The sequence below is a fragment of the Equus przewalskii genome, chromosome 16, assembly GCF_037783145.1.
Source record: "Equus przewalskii isolate Varuska chromosome 16, EquPr2, whole genome shotgun sequence".
In the NCBI taxonomy this organism is placed as follows: Eukaryota; Metazoa; Chordata; class Mammalia; order Perissodactyla; family Equidae; genus Equus; species Equus przewalskii.
Window position 1 is genome coordinate 14,406,395 of NC_091846.1, and position 24,254 is coordinate 14,430,648.

At 42.7% G+C, this 24,254-nt stretch overlaps 1 protein-coding gene and 1 long non-coding RNA gene across 13 annotated transcripts in view; one reads left to right on the forward strand and one right to left on the reverse strand.

Annotated features, from left to right (window-relative positions):
- Positions 1-9,128, forward strand: part of LOC139076378 (uncharacterized) — a 31,405-nt gene extending 22,277 nt beyond the window's left edge. The window contains exon 2 of the long non-coding RNA XR_011527943.1: positions 8,885-9,128. This is a non-coding gene — a long non-coding RNA (uncharacterized lncRNA). The remainder of the gene's footprint in view (positions 1-8,884) is intronic.
- A 9,643-nt stretch (positions 9,129-18,771) lies between these two features.
- DCLK1 (doublecortin like kinase 1) overlaps positions 18,772-24,254 on the reverse strand; it is a 324,739-nt gene continuing 319,256 nt past the window's right edge. For all 12 annotated transcript variants that reach the window (XM_070578004.1, XM_070578000.1, XM_070578003.1 and 9 more), the window contains one exon: positions 18,772-22,089. In XM_070578004.1, the coding sequence (XP_070434105.1) occupies positions 21,925-22,089 (165 nt within the window). In that variant the 3' untranslated portion in view covers positions 18,772-21,924. The remainder of the gene's footprint in view (positions 22,090-24,254) is intronic.

Consider the following 24,254-nt stretch of genomic DNA (forward strand, 5'->3'; position numbering starts at 1 on the left):
TGGAAAAATACATTAAATCTCCAGAACAGAAGGAAAATAACAAATACACAGGCAACAATCCCAAAGAAAATGAAATATATAACCTAAATGACGATGACTTCAAAACAGCCATCATTAAAATACTCAATGAGTTAAGAGAGAATTCAGATAGACAACTCAACGAGTTCAGGAGCTACGTCACAAAAGAGTTTGATACGATAAAGAAGAACCAAACAGAAATACTGGAAATGAAGAACACAATAGAGGAGATTAAGAAAAATCTAGATGCACTGAACAGTAAGGCCGATAATATGGAGGAAAGAATTAGCAATTTGGAAGATGGGAATATAGAAATGCTGCAGGCAGAGGAGGAGAGAGAAGTAAGACTAAAAAGAAATGAAGAAACTCTCCAAGAATTATCAGACACAATTAGGAGATGCAACGTAAGAATTATAGGTATACCAGAGGGAGAAGAGAAGGAGAAAGGGGCAGAAAGCCTATTCAAAGAAATAATGGCTGAGAACTTCCCAAATCTGGTGAGAGAGATGGATCTTCAGGTGACAGAAGCCAATAGATCTCCAAACTTTATCAATGCAAGAAGACCAACCCCACGGCATATATTAGTGAAACTAGCAAAAGTCAATAACAAGGAGAAAATACTAAGGACAGCCAGGCAAAAGAAACTAACCTACAAAGGAACCCCCATCAGGCTATCAGCAGATTTCTCAGCAGAAACTTTACAGGCTAGAAGAGATTGGAATGATATATTCAAAAATCTGAAGGACAAAAACCTACAGCCAAGAATTCTCTACCCAGCGAAAATATCCTTCAAATATGATGGAGAAATAAAAACTTTCCCAGATAAACAAAAATTAAGGGAGTTCATTGCCACAAAACCTCCTCTTCAGGAAATCCTCAGGAAAACCCTCATTCCTGAAAAATCCAAAAAAGGAAAGGGGCTACAAAACCAAGAGCAGAGGAGATAAGTAGAAGGACAACAACAGAGAGTAGCAGCTCTTCATCAGAACAGATTAAACCAGGGGACGAGAAACAAAGGAAATTGAAGAAAACCGGAAAACAAGACATAAAATGGTAGTGGTAGGCCCCCACATCCCAATAATCACTCTAAATGTAAACGGATTGAACTCCCCAATCAAAAGACACAGAGTGGCAGGATGGATCAAAGAACAAGATCCAACAATATGCTGCCTCCAGGAACCACTCCTCAGCCCCAAAGACAAACACAGACTCAGAGTGAAGGGATGGAGAACAATACTCCAAGCTAATAATGAACAAAAGAAAGCAGGTGTCACTATACTAATATCAGCCAAGGTAGACTTCAATGCAAAACAGATAAAGAAAGACAAAGAGGGGCAGTATATAATGATAAAAGGGACTCTCTACCAAGAAGACATAACACTTATAAATATATACGCACCCAACACAGGAGCACCAAAATTTGTAAAGCAACTCTTAACAGAACTAAAAGAAGACATCAACAACAATACAATAATAGTAGGGGACCTCAACACACCATTAACACCAATGGACAGAACATCCAGACAGAAAATCAACAAGGAAATAATAAAATTAAATGAAAAATTAGACCAGATGGACTTAAGAGATATATATAGAACACTTCATCCAAAAACAGCGGGTTACACATTCTTCTCAAGTGCACATGGAACATTCTGAAGGATTGACCATATTTTGGGAAACAAAGCAAACATCAATAAATACAAGAGAGTTGAAATAATATCAAGCATCTTTTCTGATCATAATGCTATGAAACTAGAAATCAACTACAAGAAAAAAGCAGAGAAAGGTGCAAAAATGTGGAGGAATAATTGATCTGCACAAAGATTTTGCTGTGAGGGTATTCACTGAAGACTTGTTTGTATTCACAAAATATTGGAAACACTGAAATCTTTATCAGTAGGGGATGATTAAAAAGATGATGGCAAATCCATAAAAGGAATAGTATACAGCTATTTAAAAAGTATTACAGAAGACTATGGAATGATAAGCATGATGTGCATGACATTTTAACTGAGAAAAGAAGGTTAAAAGACACTTGGATGTTTAATAGACAAAAATTAATCTTGTGTATTTAAAAAATAAGAAGTCCTGATCTCCATCCACTTGCCAAATATGTTCTACCCATAGCCACTACCACAGTGAATGGCAACTCCCTCCTTCCAATCACTCAGGACAAAACTTTGGCATCATCCTTGATTGTCACAGCCCACATCCAATGCAGCAGCAAATCCTTTGACTCCTCCCTTCAAAGTGTACCCGTAATCTCAGCCTCACCCGAGTCATTGCTATTGTTCTAGTGCCAGCCACTGTCATCTCTCAGCTGGATGAGCACACAGTCTTCCTGCTGGACTTCTTGCTTGTATTGCCTCACAGGTAACTCTCAACATGGCAGCAGAGTGACCCTGTTAAGGCATTAAAACTCATCACGGAGCTCCTCTGCTCACAGCTTCCAGTCTCACTCAGAGTCAAAGACACTTAACATGGCCTTCAAAGTCCTCCACACTTTGGCTCTCCTCTTACCTCTCAGATTGCTTCTCTTACTGCTTCTCATTTCTTGCTCCCTCGACCTCAAACACACTTCTCATTTCTTGAATACACCAGGCAAATTCTTACTTCAGGGCTTTTCTACTGGCTGTTCACAGATATCTGCATAATTCCTCCCTCAATTAAAAAAGCTTCCAGTCTTTGCTCAAACCTTCTCAGTGATGGCTACCTTGACTGCCTTATTTAATATTGTATCTTGCTGCCCCACCGTGAGCTCTCTTGATCATCTTTCCTGGTTTTACTTTTCTCCCGTAGATTTATGACTTTCTAACTAGCATTTTCATAGATTTATGATGCATATTTTTTCCACAGTTAAACATTTCTGATATTGAGATGCAACTGACAATTGCTCTTGTTTTCCAATTAATTGGCAGCTTTTTTCTTTTATACTGGTGCATAGAATGATGGCACAGCTTACAGTTGATGGTGTGATGGATCACTTGCACAAACGATTGGGATTATTCCCTCCTTTGTGTCCACCCCTCTTTCATTTTGTAGCTCCTCTATTTCCCTTCCTGCTTGGTGTCATAGCTTGCTTTGATCAATATATTGTGGCAGGAGTCACAGGCCAGTTCTGAGCCTGGTTCTCAAGATGCCTCATGCACTTCTGTTCTCTCTCTTGGAACTCTGCCTTTGCCATATGAACAATCCAAGCTAACCTGCTGGATGATGAGAGACAAATGGCCCACTTGCCTCTATTGCCCTAGTTGACAGCCAGAAACCCCTGAGAAGCAGAGCTGCCTTGCTGATAGGCAGCTGCTATGGATACATGAGCAATCTCAGAAGAACCACCCAGCTAAGCCCAGACAAAATTACTGTCCCACAGAATAGTGACCTAAATAATGATTTTCACTTTGATGTGTTTTATTATGCAATAATAGATAACTGATACTGATGGTGTCTGAAATTCAACGAAATACAATGAATAATTTTCTTGTTATTTTAAAGTATATTTTCCTCCAAGTAAAACATAAGTTTTTTTTTGCCTCTTTTGTTTTACTGATATGTGCGTCTCCTCCACCTAGAGAGCTCAATGAATACTAGTTGAATGTCTTGCATGGATGCAAGTATAGGATAATCCTATTTTTCTTAAAGACTGGAAGGACATATGCTGAAGTCTTCACTATAGTTAGTGGTGGAATTACAGGTGATATATTTTCCTCTATTGTTTACCCATAATGTCCAATTTTCAACAATAAACATGCATTCCTTTTATTAAAAAATCATTTTTGATGTACTTAAACTTTGCAACAATAAAATTGTAACTCACCTAACCACGCCCCTTAGGGAGTGATGCCTCCTCATTGCACAGTGTAGCCTTCAGTTATTTTTCTATTCCTGGCATCTGGAATTTCCAGGGTTAATGATACAACCATTTTAACTACCAAGAGAAAAGTATCAAGTCTGAACAACTTCCTAATTTAGGGCTTGGGTCTACTGAAATTGTTGTTACCCCAAATGTTTTTCTGATCTGCTGTTTCAGTTCCATATATGCTAAAATTTAGTTAACACCTGTCCTTAGTTTGAACTGATCACTACAGTTCTAATTTGCAGCTATTAGCACATCAAAATGGTGTCTGCTATCGGAAAATCAAGAAACGAGTTGTGTTTACTTTTTAGTACTCAGGGTTAGTATTTATTTGTTGAACATTCTTTCTACATAACTATAAAAGCCAGATTTATACTAACTAAACAAAGCCCTTGGGTTGCAGAGGGTGGTGGAGCTAACATACTCACAACCTATTTGTTTCCTGTTGATGGATGTTCATCATTGGTGAACTTTAGCCAATGTGTAGGCACAACAGTTGTAATTCCTTTAAATACTCTGATGTAAAGATTAGAGTGCTTTATAACAATTGAATGTTTTCTCTTCTTCACTGACAATCCAGTTGTAATAAGTTTAAGGCATTCTTCCCTGCTCCATCCTTTCGTCCCAAAACATTTGCTAAGCACCTCTTCACTTTTAGATGTAGTGCCAAGTACTATAGAGAAAAATGTGGATGAGAGAAGATCAGTTCTCTCAAGAAGCTCCGATGTGATGAGACAGGCATGTGAACACATAATTGCCCTATAGCGAGATGAGTTTTAATGGTAAATAGCTCTAAATAGTACAGTGGTGCACAAAGTACAAATGACCCAGTTTTCTCACTGCAGGTGGAGGTGGGAGTGGTGAGCAAAAGATTCACCAAGATGGGGGACAGCCCTGTGGCCAAGTGGTTAAGTTTACGTACTCTGCTTCAGTGTCCCAGGGTTTGCTGGTTTGGATCCTGGGCGCGGACCTAGCATGGCTCATCAAGCCATGCTGAGGTGGTGTCCCACATAGTAGAACTAGAAGGACCTACAACTGGAATAGACAACTATGTACTGGGGGTCTTTGGGGAGAATAAAAAGGAAGATTGGCAACAGATGTTAGCTCAGAGCCAATCTTCAAAAAGAGAAAAAAAAAAAAGATTCACCAAGACAGAGATGTGGAGATGAGCTAGTGGGGTCTTTCATGATGAGTAGAACTTGACTGGGTGGAGGAAGAGGTACTGGGGAAGGAGAGGGAGAGGGGCATAGGTAGCAGGTGAGGCAGGAGAAAGAGAACAGGGACATAAAATATCTTAATTAAAAAAATAACACCTTTACTAAGATATAATGGTTTGAGCTGGGTGCAGTGGCATTTTGGTGTCTGTTGTCTCCAGTCTCTCCTGGGGCTGACCAGTGGGGCCCAGATGTCATTGAGCTGGAGGGACAGTTGCCAGCTGTGCAGAGGTCCCTTCACTCAGATCCGCAGCTGCACTTGGCAGGACTAGAAAACTCTGTCTCACTTCACATATCATAGAATTCACCCTTTAAAAGTGTATAATTCAGCAGTTTTTAGTATATTCACAGAACTGTGCAACTATTACCACTATACCATTTGAGCACATATTCATCATTTCAGAAAGAAACCCCACACCTGTTAATAGGCACTCCTCACTCCCACCTGTCCCTCGCCCTTGGCGACCATTAGCCTACTTTCCATTTCTTCAGAGTTGCCTCTTCGGAACATTTCATATAAATGGAATCATACAGTATGTGGCCTTTGGTAACTAGCTTCTTTCACTCAGTGTAATATTTTCAAGGTTCATCCGCGTTGTAGCATGAGTCAGTACTTCATCTCCTATTATGGCAGAATACTATTCGATTGTATGCATATAGTAAAACATTTTATTCATCTATTTATCAGTTGATGGACATTTGGATTGTTTCCACTTTTTCGCTATTATGAATAACGCTGTTGCAAACGTCTGTGTACAGGTTTTTGTGTGGACGTATGTTTTCAATTCTCTTGGGCAAATACCTAGCAGTGCAATTGCTATGTTGTGTGGTAACTCTATGTTTAACATTCTGAGGAATGCCAAACTGTTTTTCAAAGTGGTTGCACCATTTTAAAATCCCACAAGTAATGTTTGAGGGTTCTAACCTCTCCATATCCTCTCCAATACTTGCTATTGTCTGCCTTTTTATTTTAGCCATCCTAGTGGGTGTGGAGTGGCATCTCATTGATGCTTCGATTAGCATTGCCTAATGAGTAAGGATGTTGAGTCTTCATGAGCTTTTATATTCATTCTTCTATCTCAATGTACCTGTCTGCTTAGCTTTTTAATACACAAATGCTTCTCTGGGTTTTAAAAGAGATAAAAATTAACTGATTCCCTTCCAACCACAGTCTTATCTCTGGCCTTCCATTCTCAGCCAAAGTTCTCTAAAGAGTTAGCTCTATTTGTCTGGCTTTTCCTTGCCCTACACTCACCCCTCCACAGGCCACCATGTTGCACAGCTCCCGATGGCACCATTCCCTTAGAATACAATGAGATCGGTGCCCCTCAGAGTAGTGTAGTAGTAGCTGCCCTGCTTCTCACTCCCCACTCCCCTTGCAATCTAGCTTCTAAAATCCATCACTTTTTGGAAACTGCACCTTCTCCATAAGGCAGAGCTCCCAACTGCTCTCTGGAATGCTGAGAATAGGTTAGAAGTGAGCCAAGCTAATGATCGCTTGGTCTTCAGGGCAGTCAGGTAGGCCCTGGGAAGAGAGAGCTTCTGGGGTGGTTGCATCCGGCCCTGGGCAGACTGCCTGGTTACCTCTTGGTATTATACAAATATCATTTTCTACTCTGCCATGAAAAAGGGTTGAGAAGTATTGCTAAGGAAACTAATAACTTCCATATTGCTAAATTCAACAGAGTTTTTTTTTTTTTAGTCTTCAATGTACTCTCTATTCTTAGCTTTCACAATACAGCCCTCTCCTGGGTCCTTCCTACTTCTGCAGCTGCGGCTTTGTCTCATCTCTTGTGCATTTCCTTCCCTACCCAATCACTATAGGTTGAGGTTCTTCAAGGCTCAGTCCTAGACGCTCTCCTCTTATTCTATCCTCATCTCAAGCATTCTCATCCATCAGTTAGTTCCTGAATGTAGAAGACTAACAGATTTAGGTTTCCTCTGGGCTCCAGACTAATATATCCTGCTGTGTGCAGAGGTCCCTTGGATGTGTCAGTTACCTCAAAAAGAACATGTCTAAAATTCAATTCAGCATCTACTTCCACACCTTCAACTGGCTCTCTTCCGTGGTTCCCTGACTCAGGGAGTGGGAGGGACCATTATCCTCTTCTGTAAGAGGAAACCTAAAATCGTCCCTGACAACTCTTGTCAAACCCCTCATGTTCAAGTTCTGTTGGGAATAGCTCCTAAATATCCATATTCCCCATCTCCACTATCACTACCTGAGCTTTTCTACTCTCATTTCTTATCTGTACTGCTTTCCACTTCTATCTTCTCAGCCCCACCCACTCCACTCTCTACAGTTAGCCAGAGTGGTATGAAAATCTGATCACCCCCTGCTTAAAACCCATCAATTACTCTGAGGATAAAGATAAACCACTGTTCTGCCTAAAAGACCCATCTAGCTTGTCTATCTCTCTGGGTCTCATATATTCCTTTCTCCACACTGGTCAGATTTCAGTCCCTTGGGCTAGCCATGTTCCCTTCCACCTCTGAAGCTTTGCACAAGTTGTTCCAAAAAATGCTCTTTTCTTTGTCCAGTTAACTCCTACTCATCCTCGTAATCTCAGCTCTGGAATCCTTCCTTGACCTCCCTGTCGCCATCAAATTCCCCTATTAGGTTCTCCCATAGTACCCTGTGTCTCTCCTTTATAAGACTCATCGCAGTTGAAATGTTATTTGTGCAATTATTTGACTAATGTTTACCTGCCACTAGACTACAAACTTCAGGAGCCAGAGGGTTGGTTTATTTGGTTTTCTATCATATACTTAGTACCCAACTGGTTCCCAGTGCATTATAGGTGCTTAGTAACTATTTGTGGAGTGAATGAATGAATGAATGCCATATTAAGAAGTTTGCAATTTATCTTTTGGGTTTCATTGAAAGAATATAAATGGAAAAATAAGATTATTTGAATTTTAAAAAGAAAGCTCAGCCAGCACTTTTGAGACAGAATAGGCAAGTGTTGAAAGGACCAGTTTGAAACTGTGACAACAGTGCAGTTGAGAAATGATGAGAATGCAAACCAAGGCAGTACCAAAGAGGTTGAAGAGCAGAGGATGGGCGTGACGATGTTTAGAAGGTAGACTCCATAGAACTTAGTGATCACTGAGGTGGCTGCCTGGTTGGAGACGAGCACACCGACTAATCCAGCGTATATAGGACACTGGACTTGTTTGTAGCAAGAGAGAGTGGGCTAGGTTTTGGATTTGATGGGTTCGAGGTCCACATGAGACATGCGGGGGGATGTCTAACAGGCAGTCTTACATTTTCAGCCCTTTTTATGGTGGCTTCTTCTCAGTCTCTTAACAAGCTCCAGGCTCGCTCTTTTAAAAACAAAACACTTGTTGGAGCCTTAGCACCCTTGATCTACTCCTCCTCTTAACAAAACATCTTCGAAAGGGCAGGGGACACATGCTCTGCCTACATGCGCTTACCTCCCGTTCACCCCTCTGCTCTCTTCGCATCTCCGAAACTGCTTTCAATAAGGCTTCCAGAAATCAAATCTAGTGCACCCTGAGAGACTGAATATACAAATGAACGATGCCAAACTATATACAAAAATAGAACTTTGGCCAACAACCTGCAGCAACCAGGTCAGAAAACCAACCCCCTTGTCTACAAGGAACCACCCGGGAAGCCACCCTGCTGTAGGTCAGACTTGAGGAAGAACCAGATTGCTATCCTCAGTGACAATTCAGAAACTAAACAATAACTTATGTAACAATCAGCCCCAAATGGCTAGGACTTGATTAATAACTGACAGCTTCCCTATTTTTGTCCCTGCTTCCAATTTAGGACCAACCAGAGAAGCCAAATATGCATCGCAACCAACCACATGGGATGCCCCGCTTCCAGATAGCCCACCTGCAGATCCCTGACGCCAACAGCCTCCAGACAGGGCACACCTGGAGCCTGCCCTTTTCTACTCTAAAGCTTCCCCACTCCTCTGCTGCCTTTGGGTCTCTGCCAAAATGCAGGTGATGGCGGCTGACTCCCTTGCTGCAGCAAGCCCTGAATAAACAGCATTTGCCTGTTCTCATTTCATGGGTCTTTATTTCCACAACCCTTCATTTTTTATCCTAGGAGGTCACTCAGCTGCATTTAACACTACTCATCACTCCATCCTTGAAATCACCTCTTTCCTCATCTCCTGAGCCCCAACTTCTGATTCACGGTCCCTCGTGTCTATGACACTTTGCTTCCTTCAGGATCTCCTCTGTTAGGGGCCTCCAGGGTTGCTTTCCCACTCTTCCCCTTGACTCACATTCATAGCTCTCCTTGGGTGATGACATTCATTCTTTAAGGTTTCAACTACCTTATGCTCTACTCCCAAATCACTGTGTCCAGCCCCGACTTGTTCCTGCTGGTTGTCTCCTGCCAGATGCTCCATAATCACCTAAATTCAATGTATTCAAAACCAAACTTGTCCCTGACCCCGGCCCAGCATGCTCCCCCTCTCCTCTTGGCTCCTGTTAGTCATACCACTCTCACCAAATCACCCCGGTGAAATAAATGGATTCTGCTGATTGATTTGGCCTCTGAAATATTTCATCAGTACCTTTCCTCTTTATTCCTGTTGCCACCACCGCTCCAGGACTCCACTCTCTCTTCCTAAAATACTACAAGAGTCGCTAACTAGTTTTCCAGTTGCCAATTTTGTCCCCTTTCAAACAATCCCCCGCTCTGCTGACAGAGTCATCTTTTAAAAGCATAAATCCCAACATGTTATTCCCTACCTAAAACCCTTTGGTGCCTCTTCATTACTTAATATGACATACAAGGACCCCATGATGTCCTCCTCAGTCACATTTCCTGCCATGCAAGACTTTGAACTTGATGTTCCAAGCAGACACATCAGCCTGTTTAGACCTCGGAGCCTGTGCAACGATGTGAGTGTGTTCCCAGGTGGTTTCACACCTCCAGTGATGCTTTCACTTGCATCCTCCTAGGTGACCTATGGTCCTAGCTCAGAGTCTCGAGAGAACGTTTATGGAGAGCCGTTTGAGGCGTGTGAAGAGATCTCTGCTCAGGTAGCTACTGGCAGGAGGACCATCCCCAACTGAATCAGCTGTGATTCAGGAACTCTGGAATTCTCTTTCTTGAGAGCCCTACTTTATACTTGGCTTTTAGGTATGGCTGAAACCAAATGGAGGAAAATATGTGCTTTCCCAGGGGAAGGGGAATTTCAAACTCTTGCTCTCAGAAGTTTTCATCTGCAGCATGTAGTTCCTGCTTATACTTACAAATGTGGCCCTTTCCCTCCTGTGACCCCATCACCAGAGAAGGGGCACTGTGGGCCCCCTCTGCTCTCCAGAGACACGGGAAGCATTCCCAGCAGGCATTCTACTGTCAGCCAAACCAACAGGAAGAAAGAAAGTCAATATCAGAGGGCAACTGGCTGATTGTTAAAGCTGGGCCTCGTGTGGAGGAAAGATAATGGTCTGGTGATTTCACACGCAAACATTTTTAAGATGCCAATAGCCAGCAGGCAGCCTTTCACATCCGATATCTGTGAAGAGCATCAGCATTTGGGGGAAGGCAGGCAGACAAGAAACGCCTGCCCTGGGCGGAAAATATAGCAACTTGGATTGAAGAAAAGAGCGCCTCATTTTCCAAGTGCCAGATTGTGCCTTCCTGATTTATGGCAAGACTTTTGAGGCTGACGAGTCAAATCTAAAGTTACTGCAGCTGCCTCGCGTGCTTGTGGCAAATGATGAAGTGGAAGACGGTGTAGGAGAGTAAACAGAGCTCTAGGAGGCTGGCTCTGGCCAGGAGTGAGGTCCCACGTCAGAGCTGACTACAAAGACTGACGCTGTGGGAGAGGGAGGGTGGTCTTCACGGCGAGAACAAGATGCAAACACTTCGAAACGGTGAGGCTGCCTGCAGCAGGAAGCTGGCTGTGCTCTATGGTGCAGGCCCATGTTTTTGAATCACTGTGCCACATACACACACACATAAACACATACCCACAAATGTACATAGACACATACACATGGCACACACACACCCCACATACATGTACACACACCCATACATATATAAACACATACCACACACCACACCACACACATACATGCACACCCACATCCACCATACATATATACACACATACATGTACATGCATACACCCCACACACATACACACACCCCATGCACATACATATATACACATATAGTACACACCACACTCACATACTCACCACACATGCATACACATAGCACATGTACACATATGCACACACATACACACCATACACATATATGCAGCATACACACATGCACACTCCACACACGGAAACTCATACATAGATGCACATATGCACACACATACACACTTTTAGGGTAACTAGATAGTAACGCCACTGGGAACAGTAGTAACCACACCCGTGCCCCTGAGGCTGTGAAGTGGGGAAGCGAGCTTGCTAACTCAGAGCGGCACAAAAGCAGCAGGGGTGCGGCGTCTGAGCTCTTAGAGCTAAATCCCTCTCTACATCACAGGTTGCCTTCATGATGAGGCATGATGAGTTACTGCATTTGGGATACTTCTCAGGATGTATTCACGACCCTACAGGGCAGGAAATAGCAAACAGCCTATCCATCAACGGTGCTTCTGACTTCCTTGAAATGGTATCTGTTCCTCTAATAGGGCACATGGCCTCTCTTGGAAAGCTAACCTTCTTGGAAATGATTCCCAAATCTCCGGACTTTAAGAGGCATGGCGGAGGCTGAGGCCAGAGTTTGCCCAGAGGCCAGGCTGGATTTAGGGCCACATTAAGGAGAAGTGAAACCTTGGGCATTTACGCTGGAGAAGCCGCATGGTTCTCCGGCAGCAGACGCACCTCTGGGGAGGAGAGCAGGTTAAAGCCTGGGACTGAACACATTCATGTCAGGGTTTATGTGGCTGTTGTTGCTAAAACACCAACGAGTGGAGCTGGGCACTTGGCGGGGGCAGGAGCCTGCGGTAGGAGGACTGACTTGGCACTGCAAAATCCTGGCCTCTCTCTCACCTGGAAAGTGCAAGCCCTGTTGACAGGTTGAGGACAGAGCTGAGTTGGATAATTTTGAGTGTGACTAATAAGACTGGTCCTTTAGGCCAAAGGTATCCTCTGCTACTGTAAGCCCTGGTCACTGCCTGCTGGGCTCCGGTTAAGAGGGGTCCCTGAGGCTCTCGATCGGCTGCTACTCTGGAGAAGTGAGGCTCAGTAGTGTCTCAGCAGCTTGCTCACCAAGGCTGGCGGGTCTTTGCTCTCTTTTATGAATGCATCCCTGGGCATTCTGGAGACTCGGTTACCCAGGGGACAACTGCTTCCCTCATTTTCTCCACCACGTTTGCCCTCGGCATCTTTTCATCAGATAGTTTTGGTGCAGTCATGTTGAGAGAGGAAGGCCCTGGTGTGAGAGGACCTGACCGGCGAAGAGATTAAGGCACACATATCCGTCAATAACATTTTTGCAGAAAAGCCCACCAAAGTGTGGGCAATTCAGGACAACCCACAAAACCACCAGGCAGGAGAAGTACCTTGAGCAAATCAGTGGATGCAAGGGTTGGAATGAGGCCTCTCTCCCATCCCGAGCAGGAAATTTTCAGTTTTCCAATTTAAGAAACCAAGGTAAACTGTTACCTTCCTCTACAGAGGAAGTGGAAACAATGGAAGCTATCGATGAAGCAAAAATGGTTTACTCAGCAGGAGAGCAGAGGACCTAGAATACGTTGTTAAAAAAACGCAGAAAACAGAGGGGACCGTGTGGAGAGAGGAAATTGAAAATGTCTGGGTTGGTTTGGGCCTTGACTTAACCTGTTGAAAATGAAAGGATATTTCACATTCCGAACAATGTGCCTGCAATGACAAGTTCACCACTTAATCAGAAGAATCCAGCAAATTAATAAGTAATTCTGATGGAATAACGAAACCTCTCTCTCGTGGAACATTAATTATCACCCTGCTGTAGGGAGAGGTGACCATGTGGATTTGTCCAGGAAGCAGGAAGGAGAGAGCTATTTCCAGGGTCAGTGGATTTCTCTTTTCTTTTTCTTTTTTTTTTCAGAAGTGAGGCAACATAGGAGAGAAGAATGTGATTTTCCCTTGTGAACCATGAGCTGATCAGCTTTGTGAGCAGGAGATTCTCCTCCTTATAGGAACGGAGTAACATACATGTGGCCGGCTCCTTTGTTTGCACAGGGAGGCTGCCCTCTGCTATTGTTGTGAGGGAGCAATTAGGATCCATGTTATTTCAGGAAGTGTCTCTAATGCCCTCTTGACAGCCATCCACCCTGCCCCACTTCCTCCTTAGCCAGCCCTAGGGATCTGGCATCTGGGCTGTTTCACGTTTAAGTTTACCTACCACCTTCCGAGCACACACAGCAAGGAGAGGGGCCAGTCCCCGTGCCTCTTCTCTGGCGTGACAGCTGAGGGTCCGTGCAGCCCAGCTCCACAGATGGTACCCTGGCCTCACTGGGGCTGCCTCTAAGCCTCCCTCTTACCAATTCTGAGCCCCTCCATCATGTTCTCTAAGTATATGTTCCCAAGGCTTAGACTACTTTCCTCCTTCTCTTGGCTGATTCCTTCTTATCCTCACTCAGGGACACCTTCTCCAGGAAGCCTCCTTTCAAAATCTCCGCCCATCACAGTTAGATGATCTTCCAAAGCACTCCCAAAGTGTCCCATGCTTTTCACAGCCATGACCATACTGGACAATGCCTCTCTATTTACTTGTTACCCTCACAGGACCTTGGGCACGGGGGAGGCCAGTGGTTAGGTCTTTTATCTTGTGACCTAGGATCCGACAGAGGGACTGGCACCTGATAGGAACTTGCTAGAGATGGAAGTAGACGACTTGCCCTAGACGGTAGATGGGGGAGAGGGTCCCCCAGGCTGAAGTTCCCTTCAGTAGTGCAGGTTCAGGGTATGTCCTTCTGGATGGTGGGGAACGGGTCCTCTGAGGGGATCTTGAAATTCAAGGAGAGAATGGATAGTGAAGTGTGGGAATTAGAACATTCTTGGGAAATGTCCCACCTCCTGCTTAAAGAAATGCACTGATGGTGCCCTTGATGGGATCTTATTATTATTCACCATATACAGGTGGACTGCTCACCTGCTCAAAGAATGTGGAAGAGACCAAAAGCCATGTTAATTCCACACTAAGGTATGTTCCACGATTCCCAAAGAGCATCTCCTGGGACTGGTCTTGAGGCGCACACTGTGAGACAGCAATATTTTTTCTTCCTTTTAAATTCTCCAAAAGATACACTAGGTCCTAAGACCACAGCAACTTTGGTCTCAGTGGCTTTTATTTCCTTCCTCCTTCCCACCCTCTCCTCTTTTGTTCCCTTCCTTTCTTTTCTTCCTTCTAGGGGTTTTCTGAGGTGACATGTGAAGCATTGTAATAGAGTGGGCCACAAATGTGTTTGCATGTGACTGATGGCTGGCCTGCAGACAGCCCACACAGTCTCCACACGCTGAGAGGGCAGTCTTGGGCTGGTAGGGATGCTGCGCCCCTGACAAACTGGTGTTCGGCCATCTGTGAGTGATAAATCAGGCACCTCGGCCCATGGACATCCAGAGTAGAAGATTTCTCACCAAATCTCAGATTCTTAAGAAGAATTGTGTCTCGTTCATCTTAGCCTCCACTGAGTATCACTCGCAGTAGGTCCTGGATAATGCTTGTTGAATATGTGGACATAGTTCAGTATTAGTCTATGTAGAGTCTAAAACCGCATGCTAATTACAGATGGCACAGAGGACTCTGGGCAGCCTTCTACCTCCGAGGCCAGGAGCCGAGCCAAGAGTACCACAGGGTGTGTGCACCATTGAACAGGCAGATGGTAACCACACATCCTCCAGCGAGAGAATCCAAGTGGCCATAAACACAAGGTCTCACTGGACGTGGGTGTCTATGTCATCTGAACTCTGGATCAGGAGTCTCAGAATAAATGGCAAACCTTTCTAACTAGAGATACAGTTTCTTGCCTTTTAAAGTCTCCTGATCCATAGTAAAAATAGAACAGACAATGGAGTTTCCCTTTTCTTTTCTAAGCCAGAATGAAGTGCCTTCCGTGTGGTTGGCACTTACTCAAGACACATTTGAATGAATGATTTGGATGTGCAGGCAAGCTGGCAGGGACATCTGTCACAGTGCTGACGGCCAGTGTAGATTTGGCTGGTCCAGCTGGCTGGGCGGGGTTCCTCCTTTCCCTTGGTGCTCCTCCCAGGGCCCAGGCAAAGGGGCTACCTTCTAAGATAGGGCAAAGCCTTTCTTCTATTTCAGGAGATGTTAGAAGAAATTTCCCAGGATGCTTATCTGTTTCTTGCTACCCGTTTACCTCCATCTGTATAACTTCCTTATCTGTACATAGTAAGTTTCACCTTTCCAACTACCAATCGTTCAGGTTGTGGAAGACCTTTCCCAATTTCCTTACGTGGCGGCTTTATCATCTTCAGCCCCAGACTGCTGGTGTTTGAGGTGTCTGTGTCAGGACCCATTTTTCTGATGGCAGGTTTTTGGCGGAGCTGCCAGCCCCATAAAACAGGGTAATGGTCCTTAGGAAGCAATCACTTAGCTATTGTTTCACAGCAGTTGCCCTAAGAGCCTAGAAAGGACCCTGCGATTTCACTGCAGAGGAGCAAACGGGAAAACAGCAGCCGCAGCCAAAGCATGTGGATGGCGGGGGAGGTGACTGCTAATTTTACAAGAGCTTGGCGATATTCTGGCACCTTCCTGAGACACCAGGGGACCTGCAGTCACGTTTGCTGGCTGACTTTTCAATCTCCCAGCATAGAAAAGAACTATATTCCATGGTACAGTTTTACAGTTTTCTCTAAGGTCAATATTGCATGTGGAACGCCTGATGGAAAATTGGTATAAAAATGGCAGCTAATTACAGGTCAGTGGATAAAACAACACTCTTCTCTGGAAAGCCTGTGCACATAGGTTGAAGGATAAATAAGGCTGAATGGTATTTGATTTCTTTGTGTTTATCCAAGTCACTGGCCCAGGCAGGAAGGTAACATATGAAAAGGGACATTTTTCGAATAGTTGTTTTTGAATTATGCTCATGAAATATACACTCTGCTATGGAGGACATGTGGGAAAGCTACACTCCGAACGCATGACTAATTTTTAAAGCCCTGCATAGAGAGAATTCTCCCCAAGAACACAGCTGGGTTATTCCTTCGCGGACTGAATGTGTCAATTATGACTCGAACTAGAATGAAATTTTGCTCCATTATGACAATGTGAACTGAGGATTGGATACTGCAGCTAGGGGGTTACGTAGTAGTTCATACACCAAGTACTATTATTTTATTAACTTTAAGAACATGTTTTACATAAAAACAGGCAACATCAAAAAGCTCAGTTGATAAATGAACATAATATATCACAGATGATTTCATTCCACATTAACCTACATTTATTAGCTTAAACTGAGAGATTAGGAAAAAAATTAGATCTCATTCCAGCTTTAATCATGGATACAAATCGTTTGAAAGCTATTTCATTAAGATTCTGAAAATCAAAGATTAACCTATGCCATCTGATCCATGCAGCAATTGATAAATCCAGTATTTTCAAAGGAAACATAGATTTTTTTTTTCTTGCACCAAATTGAAACCTTTCAGAAACTTGTTTAAATGCATCAAGTTCCGAGACCACCTTTTTAGTATGCATGAGCAAAATACTATTTAATTTCACACTCAACTAATCCTTTAATAATTTTCTTTCAGCCAGAATGAAAAAGGCTATTATTAATTTCCTAATAAAATTAAAAAAAAATAGTTATGGAGGATATGACTCTAACCTTGGACCAGTTTCAATTTCTTTTTATTTTTTCTGAGAATACATCAAAGATTAATGTCAATGGCAAGTGAGAAATTGTCCCTAGAGAACTATTCAAGGTCTTTTTCTTACCACATTTGACTGGACTGGAATGAATTGACATTATAGCATCTTTATCATCACTTTTAAAATCCTACTTCCTCTTAATACCAACAGTGAAGGCTGTTAGAACTATTATTTACTTTAAATTAATAAAGTATATCACAGACAAAAATATACAATTTTACATTAAAGCAACATTAAGGGTCTCACTTCAGTTGACCAAAACAGAAATGTTGAGGAAATTTACAGGTATGGTTTAACTGTAGAGATCACTCTTCCTTTAGGGAACAAGAAGGAAACTGGATCTCTCCCTTGTCTCCAAGGGCAAGATATTGCAATCCTCATGATCAAAACACCTGCCAGTTAGCAGCTCGCTCATGGAAAACTGATCACATAGCTTCAGTGTCGAACGAAGTCCAACAACAACAACAACAAAAAATAGAGGGGGGAAAAAAAATAACCCACCCCAACCAGAGGCATTCTAAGCCTCAACATTGAATTTCCTGTTTCCCACCAGTTTCCGACCCTTAATGTTACTGGATGGATGGTTGCATATTTGAGATGATTAAAAAATAAAAGCCTGGCTTAAAAGCACCTCCTCCCTCAGTATGTAATTACATACAAATTAAAGATTCCTTCTGGCGGTCCTGGGGACCCCATTTGTTACTGTTTCACATATCAGCACCATTGCGCCAATTTTGAAAGCACATTTGCAGTGATCAAATGTTTAGGCTGTCCTCAAGTTTTGTTGATTTATTTGCCTTTAAACAAAAATAGTGTAAAGTATGTTAATTTACTCTTGTCATATCTGAATTGACAAAAATGTTAATTTTGGAAGTGCTTCTAATCACTATTTTCCCCAACAGACTAGAATGGCTTCATGAAACTTGATGATTAAATAAAGAAATTCACATCTCCAAAGGAAGTATCTATCTGACCCTCTATCACTGCATGCAAAGTAAGCGTCTGTCTGAGAGTATTCTTCCCAAACTCCTAGTGGAAATGGCAGACAACACGCAGGAAAGGCTAACCTTTGAACCGACCAACTTCGAGTTCTTTAAAAATCTTCGGACAAAAAAAATCATGTAGCAGTTTAAAAAATCAATGATTTACAAACTATAGAAAAGATATGTTATCTACAATACATGCCAGGTAACTCATTTATTTCTTTTTAAACCCACATCCAAATGAATAATCACATTAAAACTACCATCTTGAATCTTGACGCTTTCCAAAATTCTGAAATTACGATGAAGGAGGGGACATACCAGATTTCTGCGTTGTTCTTTTCTTGGGAGAAATTGGGCAGAGAAGAGAAGGAAGGGAACCTTCACTCTTTGGTACAGGCCCACTAGAGCAAATTTCAGCCTGGGGCACCTTTTTATGGTCAAATTAAAAACCTTTGAAAATAGAAGTTTACCGTGGAAATGCTGACAGATCCTTACCCTGAGAAGGGCTAGCAGGCAACACAATAATATTAAGAACGCTCTCCCTCAAGCACAATCGCACTTCAGCGTGGGGATAGAGTTGTCTAATGGGCGCCCTTGGCCAGCAAACAACCGTGATTTAGTGCATGTGAGGCTTGGTCACACGGTAGCTCCATGACCCTCTAAGCTAAGCCAATTTTTCTTTTCTTTTCTTTTTTTTCCAATTGAAATATGCCTCAAAGGGTAAAGGATTGCAATTTTAGCCTTCATTCATGGATATATTGCTTTCTTTCAACAATATCTGACAGGCCTGTTAACCACCACCCATGGGGGTGCTGAGCAGGCTGCAGGAAGGGCTCACTGAATACAAAACACCAAGCGTTTTCAGCAGTTTATTCATATTTTTTTCTCTGCTCATTTTAATATGCACCACGTGGAAGTTAGATGAGGGCTACGGTAAGAACATTTTCAATAACTGAAATCTTACTTTTCCTTCTAACGATCTGGAGCAAATCACATATTCATTGATTATGACGAATAAAATGATTTCCGCTACAAGGTTGAGAAGAAACGTGTTCATCAATACAAACAGTTCTCATCTACGGAGATGATTTACACAATGCATGTAATGAAGGAGTTCTTCCTCAACTAGTCTACTACTGAACAGAAAAGGTGAACCTTAAAATTCCCTTCAAAACACCATATGGTTGGTCATGTATCAATAAAGGAAAGACAGTCCGCATCACCAGGCCACCACCATAATGCTGTATTAAATACCAGAAAAAAAATATGGAAACACTTGTGGCAATGATTAGATTGATAATTACAGAGATACACTGCCATAATGGTACATATTTATTCTATGATAAAGTGAAATAAAAAATAAGATCAATTTGGTTATAGAAATTCCTTAAAGAACACCACCACTTAATTATTTCAAACTTGAACTATCCCAAGAATGTTGTGAAAAAAATTAGAAAGCACTGGCAGAAAGCAAAGCAGTCTGGATACACCAACGTAATCAGCATGCCTTGTGCTTGTCTGTTAACCCTCTGAGTACATCTCTGACATTCAGTATTTCGATAGCTTAATGCTGAAAAGATTGCATTCCATCTGATTACTCAATATTTCTACTTGACAGGTCACATTCCACTGTTTATTCAGCATAGATCACTCAAATTCTACAGCGATGCGCTGGGATCCCCATGCTGAATGGGCCCTGCATTCTTCGGAGCTGCCCCTCTGCAGTGTGCTGGGAAATACTCCACAGCTTCACACGGTCCACGGTCCCCCCAGACTTGAATGGAAAAAGGACTGAGCCATGCATGTAAATTCTGTACACTAGATGCTGTAGCAAAACATGTAATGCCTACAGGAAAAGCAGTAATTCAGAGAAAGAAAGGAAAATGACAATCTCCTGCAGGTAGGTCTCTGCCCATAGGATTCTTCATATTCACACATTTAGAGTTGAGGCCAAGCTATATAGCTACTCCTTGGTCTTACTTAGGATAGTGCTTTGCTTTATAGTTCTAGAGAAAGCAGCAATTTCTGACCCGTTCAGGACACTTTACTAGCATGAAATCTACCTACCCACCAACACCCTTCTGGTGTTCTGCCCTCCCCCTCCCCTCAAAAGACCCAACTGATTTGTGCTACTTTGTGATGTTGTGTGTTATCATCTCAGAACTCTCTAAAAGGGGAAAAAACTCTCAATAAGTGATCTACTGTTTACATGTCAGGACCACACAGACCAAAGAGAGAAATGTAAGTGTGGAAGAGTAAAAAATTGGGGGGACTACATTGCAAAAGTCATGACATGTTGTGATTTTAAAGTGTCTAACAATAAAGACCATAGTCTCTGAGTTGTAGAGTAAAATGCAGCAATTGAAAACCAATGTGTATTTGAAAATAAAAAACTGACTATAGACAGGTTATATACAAATTTCAAGACTTTCAGATATGGAAGTATATTCAAAACAGAGACAGTAAGGGCTGTTCAGCCATCCAGATGCAAATTTCACGAGACATCATTCACTGGTTGTCTCCTGGATGACAGAGCTGAGCAAACCTTAGGAGGACACTTGAGTTGGGCCCCTACCTCCAAGACACATGGCTAGCCTCCTCTCTAAGCATTGCAGTGACGTACAGGAAGGGGCAGGCCCCGATTCTGAAATGAGACACATTCCAGAAGAAACTCACTGGAGACACAGTGCAAGGGAGAAAGATCTGGTAACAGGAGTGAAAATACAGGTCTCAGGTAGGACTTGGCCCAAAGGGAGAAAATCATTGTGCCTCTGGACAGCTAAAGACAGGGGTATAAAAAGGTCATCTTAGGGAATGGAAGTTTTATCCTCTTCTTCCTGGGAGACTATATGTAGGTAACCTAAAGGTGTACATGAAATGATCTTACCAGTGGTTTACCTCCTTAAAACTCATTTTTAGAACATTCTGGATTGTTTTCCCACTGTGCTTTCTCCTTGGCCACCTTGCAAAGCACTTGCCTCTAGTCCCCTGTGCCCCAGTGCTCATGTGTATGGATTTCATACTCTACGCGGATTTCACACTGAAGACTGCAGTGCATGAAAAAGCAGGTGAGAAAAAGAAAAGGATCTTGTTTCCTCTTTCTGTTTGAAATTCCAGCCCTCTAGAGCACCTGGCAATTTATTGCTCTTTTCCACCAGTTGTTTTTTCCTGTAGATGTCTCGTACTGAGCAGGCAGACCCTCACTCACCAAGCACAAGACAAGGTATGGTGACTTCCCGAGGGTCTGTGCTGGCACTAGCAGCAGCTGATGTGGAAGCAGCATTTCTGGGGCGTCATCAGCACATCTTCATATGGAGACAGTTTAGGGGAGGGGGCACCATCTATTTCCTGGGTCAGGCTGTCTGGCACAGACCCAATTCCCTCCACTTGGGATGCAGGACTCAGGGCAGCTGACAGTCATACCTCTAATGAGAAAAGTCCCTTTTGTAATAGGATTGTGAAGAAGAAAGAGGGGTGCTTATGCCTAAGTTATAAACCTGTCATGTTCTAAACCCACAAAAAAGGACAAGCAAGATATTCTAGATGCCCTTCTTATCTGGACATCTCAGCATCTAATAACACTCCTTGATCTGCAGCAAAATCAAGAAACATGTGCATATACATCCAAAGGCCTGAAAAATTCCCCAAGCATTCTCCATAAAATCCGATGCACTCAGAGGGTTAACATGTGCTATATTACATACTGCAGATCCTAGCTTGACAGGATGAAAACATTCATTGCCTCTATGTTTAAAAAAGTTGCAAATTAGCCTTAACCCTTTGAGGACCGTAGTAGCAGCAAGTTGCCATCTTCACACACAATAATGTGTCACCATCTCATTCAGCTACAAAGGGAAATCGCTACAAAGAGACCAGAACACACACTTTCGGTTCTGCCATTCAAGCATTGAGTGCTAGATAGATCAGATGAAACTGTTTTACATAAATTTGGAAAAAAATCTCAGAGTCTCAAAGGGTTAAGCTAGGACTTGGAGTAAAAGGGTCTTATTAAAAGGGCGAGTTTGGGGAGCGAACAGTCTCGGAGGAGCTTGGGGAGTAGTCTTCCGATTCTGAGTTGAGTTCAGGCGGAGTTGGCTGTGCCTTGTACCGGCTCCTCACATCCTGGTTGCGTCTTCGTCGGAAAACCTGCCTCTCCTTATCAAGAGCGGTGGTCTAGCAGGGGCATAAAATGAGAAAGAGGACAATTAGGCCGAAGGAAATGGCAAAAGAAAACTCCGGAACTTTCTGAGGTCAGAAAAATATGCTGGCCAAGATAACCGGTCCCTTATGGCTCACTTTTGTTGACAACAGTCACCACTGTTGGGGAGCTCTCTGCTCCCCCAGATGCAGCTCCTAAAAGCACCTGGTCATGACATCAGCAGGCACAGGCAGGATGGATGATGTCGTGAGTTCACCTAGCTCCAAATCTATTACCCTTTGGTCGCTCCCAGGCTAGCCAGAGAGACTTTGGTAAATGGGAGTCCCAGGCCCGTGCATCCGACACATGAGGATGCCAGACGTGCCTCGTTCATCAACATTCAGCTCAAGGCAGCTGTATAATAAAGACGAAAGGTGATGAAGTTGTCAGACATGGAAACAGAGCCACCAGCTCATCCAGTTATTTTAGCACCTTCTCATTCTAAATTATCTTATTATCTGTTGATGAGGGAGTGCGGCTGAATCTCTGGGAAGGATTGGTTTAATTTTAATGAAACGAATGCCTGAAATTGAAAATTGCTTTGAAGGCAATTAAAGCAAAGGGAAACCTTCCCACGCATTTTTTTTACTTTACAAAGTTCATTTTCATCATACTATGTGGTAATTCGTGAAACTGAGATTCAATTTCCTAGGTATTCCAACTCCTGGTCTCTATGCCTCATTTTCCTGAGGAAACCTTGGATGATCTCCAGGATGTGCAATCCAGCCATAGCTCTGGAAGTCATTATGACATCAGAATTGGGAATGGCGTGACTTCATTACAGATTTAATGGTCGTGGGGAGGCACGGGGTCATTATAGAGAAACCTTACACAGAGAGCAGAGGACAGGTACAAAGCCTGAAGAGAAATAGAGAACACATAAAAAAGTGGAAGGCGTCCTTATTTGAAAGTCCCCCTTTAAAAGGATGTAGCCTGGAGGTGATTCTGCTTTTAAGAGATTACTTTTCCTCTACAGGGATATATACCACCATTTTTCCTCTTGAAAATTTACTGTTAGCTTCTTCAAAGAGTAGAGATAAATTTACAGCCAGCCTGGTTCTGAGAACAAAGTGAAAACTAAGCCCCTCATACAACTGCAGTATAGCATTAGAGCAATCTTAGATCTAAACTAGGCCAATCAAAGTTCCAAAATGAAGTAATAAAGAGAGAAAGAGAGGCAGTGTGTAGTATCAGCGCAGTAAATGGCTTCGTTAGGCTGAACTGCTCTGCTTTAAAAACTCTCCACACACTGAGTAACAGTCTTACAAATCAACAAGGAAGATAAACTTTACTAATTCACTTCTCCTGTCACTAGATGGTAGATACAATGATTCAATAACTGGTTTGTTGAAATGGTGACCTTGGATTCTTTGTCCTGTTGAATTTTTAAGGACACTCATATATATAGGTCATTGTCTTACACCCACCGATTTTATGATATTTTCAGCATCATAAACCCAAATTCCTAACTTTATTTAAAACACTTTAAAGTTACAATGCGTGGTATTTTGCTTTCAAAGCAAACTGAAAACGTTCTGTTTGTGTAGAGTTGAATGTTTGTAAAAAAGAGACGTCTATTTAGTCTGACTTACATAAAAACTATTCTGTAGTTAATCCGAGTAATAGAAACTCTTCTCTTGGTCATAAAAAATATTTCTGACTTGTCGAGAAAGAGAAGCCATTGGCATTGGACTGAATATTGCCCAGTGAACCGAGGCTTTCTGGTGTGGGGAAGAAAAGCACGTGGGGCTTGTAGTCAGGAATTTTGAGTCCTGCTCCATCCATCTCTGGCTGTGAGAACCATTTACTCAGTTCTGGGTTAAATAAGGTGCAGGAATAATCCCTTGCCACTCTCCCAGAGTTGCTGTCTGTAAAAATGGATGTGCAAATGCTTTCTAAACGGCTAAGTCTCCTAAAAATGGAAGGTGTCTGTTTTTTTTTTTCCTTACAAATTGATGTAAGATATTGTTTTAAAATTAAGTCACTGCAGGTCATAGGAAAACAATGCAAAACAAAGCTCCTATTAGAACTTATCTCTAAGCGCTTGTCCTCCCTCCCTACTCTCACTGGCACCTTCTCCATATTTACCTCATCTCCCCGTAATCTACTCAGTTACTCCAAGTCATGCTCTTGGCTGCAG